The following is an 8064-nucleotide window of genomic DNA, read 5'->3' on the forward strand; positions in this document are numbered from 1 at the left end:
GATGGGTCTGGAGATCGTGGGCATCGCCCTGGGAGTCATAGGATTCATCATCAGCATTGTGGTCTGTGCGTTGCCCATGTGGAGGGTGACGGCGTTCATAGGGGCCAACATCATCACCGCCCAGACCATCTGGGACGGCCTGTGGATGACCTGCGTGGTCCAGAGCACGGGCCAGATGCAGTGCAAGGTCTACGACTCCATGCTGGCCCTGGCTCAGGACCTGCAGGCGGCCCGGGCCATGACCATCATCTCCATCCTCCTGGGCGTCCTGGGGGTGCTGATCTCCATCGTCGGGGCCAAGTGCACCAACTGCATCGAGGACGAGTCGGCCAAGGCCAAGGTGATGATCATCGCCGGGATTTTCTTCATCCTGGCCGGGATCCTGGTGCTCATCCCCGTCTCCTGGACCGCCAGCACCGTCATCAGGGACTTCTACAACCCCGTCCTCATCAACGCCCAGCGGAGGGAACTGGGGGCTTCGCTCTACATCGGCTGGGGGGCCGCAGCCCTGCTTCTGATCGGGGGAGCCTTGCTGTGCAACTCCTGCCCTCCCAGGGAAACCAGGTACAAGGCCCCCCGCATGGCTTACTCTGCCCCTCGCAGCACAAGCGCGGGCGCGGGGGGCTACGACAGGAAGGACTACGTCTAATAGAACACCTGCCTCACCCACCGCCGGCTTGACGTGAGGGATAGAAGAAAAGAGGAGGAGAGGGGGGGAATGATAGTGAGAGGAGGGGTCTCTCTGATGTACAGTTTTGTATTAGTTTTTTGTTTGTTGTCTGTGAAGAAAACCAGGAGGAGGAAACTCTTGAAAGACTCCGAGATGAAGGGATGTGTGTTACTGTTACTGCTAATGCTTCTTCTTAGTTGTGTCTGTTCAGTTTCAATATTGGAGGGCTCTATACTATAGTATAGTGTACATTTATTGTGTGAAATGTGGCAACAGCTGCAGATCCAGATGCTGGCTCAGCTGAATATGTTTTTTAAACCAGTTAAAGCAACCTTTTTTATGCAAGCCAGAAATGACAACATTTAGTTTTTCTTGTTTTTCAGATTTTCAGATTTTTCAAACATTCTTGTTTTTCAGATATTTGAAAGAGAAAAGCTTTCACTGAAACTTTCAGTAGAAAATACTGCATTGTGTGTCGCTAACAAAGACAAAGAGGAAGTAGTTCTCTTTTTGCATAGATTTGGTTAAGCGATTCTGTGATTCCGTGTGTGTGTGTGTGTGTGTGTGTGTGTGTGTGTGTGTGTGTGTGTGTGTGTGTGCGCCCGCGTGCGTACGTGCGTGTGTGTGTGTGCGCACATGAGTGCATTCATGGCTGGGTGTGTGCATGCGTGCACGTGTGTGTTTTGCATGCATTTGGTTCTGCCGGGACAGAAACTGAAGATGGGTCTATGATATGGCCTCAGGCCTAACATCATAGATACCTTCCTCCTCACAGTTTCGTTGGTCCATTCTTTATGTGTGTGTTTGTGTGTAAGTTCTCTTTATGTGTGTGTTTGTGTGTAACTTCTCACAATGGTCATCTTCCTCTTTTAACATAGACTTTGTGAATATGCTTCAATGTGTTGTATTCTTGTACATGTTCCTGTAAAATGTGTAAAAAATATTTGTGTACTGTAATTTGTAATGGGTTATAACTTTTCCCCTTGTATAGTGCTGTGTGTGTAAAATCAATATTGTAATAGAAGAATGTGAAGGAGGACAATAGTCTGAGTGATGTATGGAGGCTTCGGTTTGACAAACAAAGGAGCCAAAGGACAGGTTTGGTGAGGAGTGGTAATCATAGGAGCACTGTGTGGGTGTGGGTGTGTGTGTATGTGTGTGTGTGTGTGTGTGTGTGTGTGTGTGTGTGTGTGTGTGTCTGCGTGTGCGTGCGTGCGTGCCTCCTCCTCACACACAAACTGTGCGGGCTCTCAATTGTTTAGCTTTGTTTTGCCAATAATATCATAGATACAACTAGACACTTCATCACTGAGGTTCCCTGACTCAATGTGACTGAGCTTTACTTTCCACTTCTTTGGAAACACACTGGGTTGTTTGCTAACTCTGCTCTCTGAGAGAACGGTTCAGTCAGCAGGCTTTCCCCCTGTGTGATCCTTATTGTCAACGGCACTTAAGTCTGCCTCTCCTTCTCCATGCTACACCAAGCATGACGTCTAGACCTAACTGATATTAGATTAGATAGATTAGATTAGACTTTATTGTCATCGCAGAGTACAAGTACTAGACAACAGAATGCTGTTTAGCATCTAACCAGAACTGCAAATAGTGACCTAAGAACATGATGTAAAAACATGGCAAAACATGATATCTTTAGTTATTGAATTTAGTTGATGCCTCTCTCATTTTAAGCTATTTATTGGACTCAAAAAGTGCCTTGTTGAGGAACACCTTATGGAAGGTGTGCTCCAGAGGAGATTTAGTAAAAAGACATGTTTTTTTTAAGAGAATGGCTCAAATGGAAAATGTAAGTTTCTAAATGTACTGTATTGGTCTACTTTCAACTGTACTCTATGTTTCAATAAAGGTGAATTATACCAAATGTCTATTGCCGTACAGCAGTTGTCTTCTTCACATTTGCTTTATTCCCTAAGTCTTAACTCACTCCTGCACAGAAACTATCCTCCATCAGAGTTGCCAAAGTGATCCAGCCAAAGACCAGTTACGTTCAGTAGTGTGATGTTCCATTACATGTTGTATATGTGGTACAGTATGTTCAACCGTATGTAGCTGAGATGAGGCTCAGTGGGTCTACGAATAAGGGTCTGGGTTATTAGAGCACAAAGATAATGTCCTACCTGGTGAAATCAGGATGTGGGTTATACGTGTTCATGTTCAGGTCTGTCCTAGCTGTGATTGATAAGCCGGGGCAATAAAGACCAGTAGTGCCCCACTAAGCAAACTAGACTATTGTGAAATGTGAAAGAGGTTGCATCGAAAAGATTACATAAACGGCAGGGTAAGGAAGAATACACACACACACACATACACACCTAATTTATTAAACGTCTCGTAACAAATTATGAGGTAGCTGGCTGCTTGCTTCCTTTTTCTCAGCTGCTGAATAAACGCGTGTTACACTATAACACCCCCAGAATAAACCCTGATATAACATCATCATGGCAAGCCCTAATACTAATATCCTACAGTTTTTCTCTATTTCTTGAGCACATTTCTTGAAACAGTATTACACTTTTCAAAACAGTTGTTCCCCTAAACACGTTTACCAAAATAAAGTATTTATTTTGCTAAATGCACTATAACTCTCAAAATGTAGAATACATTTCATAAAAGCAAATCAGTGCATCAACACAATATTCACTAACGTTCATGATAGTGCTGCACCTGTACAGAGAATATGATTACCTACTATAAATATTAAAAAAATAAAAAAATAAATTAATCTAAAATATTCAGATTCAAGTGGGTAATTACATATGTATAGTAATCTCTTCTCTCCTGTCTTCCAGGCCACATGTCACATGATGACCTTTACATTTGTGATTACTGACTGATTGTTAGTTGAACTGTTGAACGATGAGAGTTTACATGTACGGAGTAGAGATTCACTATAATGGGACAAATAGCTATATGCAGTAAGGAAATAATTACGTATTTCAATTTATTGACAAGTATTCAATTGATTTGTGTGTCTTATGTAGAGAATTGCAATTACATGTTGCAGCCCCAAAGTCTTGGTCAACTGGCTTCCTTGTGTGACTGTCGACTGACCTGCTGTATTTACTACCTCATAATCTCCTATACTTTATCTTACTGACCAACCCTCACACACAATGTGCAGTAAGCTATACATGGTTGCACCAGCCTTGCTCCATCACACACACACCTTCTGGGTAGTGTTGTGTGGGGCGGCTATTTACGGACCCACCCCTGCCCACAGTTTTATCGACATGGCCCGAGCCCACTTGACCCGATATCAAGCAGATAAAATGATGGTATCATCGTTATAAATCTGAATGAACTTTGAACTGAAGAATCTTTTATCAATTCAATTACATTTTATATACTGTATAGGCTAAGCCTATAAAGTAGGAAACACAGTTACAATCCATTACATAACATTTTATTAGTAAATAAGAACGATATTCCATTTGTTCATTTGCTTCTTTAATGAAATAACTCTGCAAAATGACAATAATCAAACAAGTCCTGAGCAGGGCGAATGCAGGTGTACACATTATAACAGTAGTCTATCCAATTCCGTTTCCGGTGCGTGCACCTAAATATATGACCGTAGTGCAATATTCCCTATCTCCCCCCGAGCCTTTAACACGACAACAATAAAGGCTGAAACAACAACAAGCCTATAAGAAGAGAATAACTCAAGTGTCCGTACAACAGGGTTTCCGTTAGAAAAAATTGCCGCCGGACATCGTGTCCGGGAAGATTTCGATTTACCGGACAAACGTGATATATTCCGGACATATTAAAATATAATAAAAATATTTTTTTTCAAAATTATATATATTTTTTTCCAAATCTAATATAGCTGTTTGTCGCGGTGATTACTGTTGTGTAGCGGCCTATATATGCCATTTAATGTCTATTTCTCATCCGATACGATTAGATGCGAGCTATATAATATATAATAATATAACATGATTCGCATGCGCGCTATATGTCCAGCGCTGAACGGGCGCCTCTGGGAACTGAACAGACAGCATCGATCAATGAACGGACTCCACATTACGTTAACTGAAGTTTGTTAAATTGTTTGGGATTAATGTGAGTTTTCTATTTTCTCTTTCCAGTTTGACCCTTTTTTATCAATAAAACAACGTCATTTCTATAACCAGGTCTCGCTGGTTGGGAACGCATTTCGTTTAGCTGATATGTTACGCAACCGAACAGCTTCGGGAAAACGAGTAGCAGCGCACATAGTAGTGAGCAAATACTGACTTCCACTTTTAGTCCTAGGCAAAGGTCCAACACAATCAATTATTACACGTTCAAATGGCTCCCCTATAGCAGGAATGGGATGCAATGGTGCGGGTGGAATGGATTGATTAGGCTTACCCGCCATCTGACAAGTATGGCAACAGCGGCAGTGCTTGGCAACATCCGCCTTCAGTCCGGGCCAAAAGAAATGTTTCAATATCAGCTGATAAGTTTTAGTTATACCTAAATGTCCTGACCACTGGCTCTCATGTGCTACAGATAACACCTGTTGTCTATAACCCACAGGCACAACCACTTGTTTTACAGTATTCCACTCACAACCATTTGCATTAGGAGGAGACCATTTACGCATTAATATCCCATCGTTAAGGAAATAAACTACGTTGCCCCCTATTTCAGATTCCTCACTAGCTGCATGTAAAAAACATTTGTTTAATGACTGATCAGCTACTTGAGCGACACGCAATCGCTCGCCGGTTACAGGCAGAGATAGGCTGTCAGCGGATGGTATGGTAGGACTCGGGGAGGATGGTAACTCTACCACTTTCTCCCTGGGAGAAGCTGAAACAATCGGGTTCTCATCCCTTTCAGAAAAGGCTTGCATAATCACACTATCACAGAGAGAAACATCGCTATCCTCCTCTCTGCCTCGACTCGATTGTGCACGAGTTATAGCGCACACCGGAAACAACCGCTGTTTCGCATAGGCAGCCTACACATTAGGAGTCATCATCATGCCGGTGTCAAATCATATCATAATAAAATAAATACATAGCCTATATATTCGTCTTTTTTAAAATAGAAGGAATCAGAATGTGAACTTTAGCGAATTGTATTCAAATTGTGCTTAGAGGGAATTATTTTCACCGGACATTTATGTCCGACGAGTTTTCAATTTGTCGGACTTCAAAAAAAAATACCGGACAAAGTCCGGGAATTACCGGTTAACGGAAACCCTGCCGTACAAATCACGAATCAACAAGCAAAGTGCACAACACAACACAACGCCCATATAACCTAGTAATGTCAACCCATGGAAAAGTCTCTGTGCCAGGCAGGCACGCAGGTCGCCCTAGCGGACCGGCGTAGGCCTGACGGCGGCGGCGGCAGCGACGTGACCGGGACTGGCGGGGAAGAGACCACTGTGGCCCCAGGGGCCGGCAGCGACATCTGGGGGACGGCACACCCTGGCGAGTCTCGAGCTGGTGTCACAGGCGAGGCGGATGTGGGGTGTGTCCCACGCCGGGGAGAGCCCGCTGATGGCAGCGCCAGCGGCGGGGCGGACCCAGGCTCCGATACGGGTATTCCAGGGCCGCTTGTGGGGTCAGGCAGCCGCGGCGCAACAATAGGCGCCGGCCTGGCGATGCGGATCGCCAGATCATCATAGATCGATCGGGGCGGAAGCTGGTCATTGCGAACCGGGTAGAACTTGCGCAGGAATCTCCTGTTCCGAAGTGTGATCCTGCCCGAGCCGTCAATCTTGATCACGTATTGATCGTGCTGACGCACCTCCACGACGCAGCCCGTCCTGTCCCATTTGTTGGGGTGGGGTCCTGTCTGGTTCTGTACACGGACCAAATCCCCAACTACGAGCGGCGGAAGGCGTTTAGTGTGCTCCGCCCAGGTGCCCGCTGTGCGGATATGGCGTTTGCGGAGGGCCTCCTCCCTCGCTGTCAGTGTCTCACGCCAAGTTTCATGAGGCCTGTATTTTCCGGGGGCGATCGGGATGAAATCGCGTATCGGGCGGCCGAACACACACATCGCTGGGGAAATCTTGGTGTCCGGGTCAGGCGTGTTGCGGTACTGCAGTATCGCCCTCTGCACGGCGTCAGTGTCGAGTTCACCCTTCGGGCCAGTGTTGTCAGTGATCAGCCGTTTCATCGTTTTCACTCCTATCTCTGCACGGCAGTTGCTGTGGGGGAAAGCCACTGATGAGAGGCGATGGTGGACCCCCCATCTGCGCAGGAAAGACCTGGTCTCGGCGGAGGTGAACTCAGGCCCCCCGTCCGATGAGAGCTCCTCAGGTGTCCCGTATGTCGCGAAGGCGCGACGTAAGTGGCTTATCAGGTCGAGAGCGCCACCCGATGACCTCGAGACGATCGGCCAGTTCGAGTAACGGTCCACCGTCACGAGGTAGTGTACACCTCTGTGCATGAAAAAGTCTGAGCACACCGCCTGGAAGGGGTAAACGGCCGGGATGGGCGGGGTCGGCGGTGCCCCAGGTTGTGAAGGCGCCATCCGGTGGCAGTGCTCGCAGTTGTTCCGAGCGGCGCTGATGTCGGCTGACATGCCTGGCCAGAACACAGAGGACTCCGCGCGGGCGGTCATCATCGAGACGCCCTGGTGGGCAGCGTGTAGGGCACTCAGTACCTCAACGCGGAGTGAGGGCGGTATGACCACCCTGTCCTTGAACAAGACCACCCCGTCAGTGGATGTAATGTGGTCACGGTATTGGTGGAAGCCACGAATTGTCACAGGCATCCCGATCCTTGACTCGGGAAAGCCGTCCACCGCCATCTCCTCCAACGTACGCATATCGCTGTCACTGCTGGTGGCATCCCTGACGCGGTCCCATGTCACTGATCGCAATGACTCCAGCCCCGCGGCGCACCATGCCAGGTCACCATCCTCGATGTCGTCGCTGTCCTCCGGCTCAGTTTGGCGTAGGAGAGACAGGATGTCAGTGTGCGTGCTGGGCGAGAGGTAGGTCACTGCGGCAGCGCTGTCGTCCGGAAGGTTCATGAGCGGTGGTCGAGAGGTGCCGACCGGCCTGCGTGACATGGCATCCGCCGCCTTGTTTTTCATGCCCGGGACATGTACGATGCGGAAGCGATAACGCAGGGTCTTCTCCTTGAGGTTCCTGAGGCGGGGGTTGGGTACGTCGTCGAGTGCTCTGTCTGTAAGGAGTTTCAGCAGCGGCTTGTGGTCAACCGCTATGATCAAGTCCTTGCAGCCCAGCACAAAGTAGCGCGCCTTGTCCAAGGCGTCTGCGAGGGCCTCACCCTCTACAGGTGCGTATCTGGATTCCGCTGCATGCGTGAACCTGCTGCCGACCAGGGTTATCTTCCATCCATCAGTGCAGCAGAAGGGCCTGACTGGCATGCACCGGCAGTGCTTCTGAAACAACCAGAACCCAA

General features: G+C 47.6%; 1 protein-coding gene across 1 annotated transcript in view; it reads left to right on the plus strand.

The window, feature by feature from the left end:
* The window catches only part of LOC308174970 (claudin-3-like), a gene marked incomplete at its 3' end in the record, with an annotated part of 778 nt that extends 129 nt beyond the window's left edge, over window positions 1-649 (plus strand). Inside the window, exon 1 of the mRNA XM_080550082.1 lies at window positions 1-649. This exon is cut by the window's left edge and continues 129 nt beyond it. Within this exon, the coding sequence (XP_080406208.1) occupies window positions 1-649 (649 nt within the window).
* Window positions 650-8064: the final 7415 nt, after the last annotated feature.

Source organism: Nansenia antarctica, assembly GCF_963989245.1.
Source record: "Nansenia antarctica genome assembly, chromosome: 20".
Lineage (NCBI taxonomy): Eukaryota > Metazoa > Chordata > Actinopteri > Argentiniformes > Microstomatidae > Nansenia > Nansenia antarctica.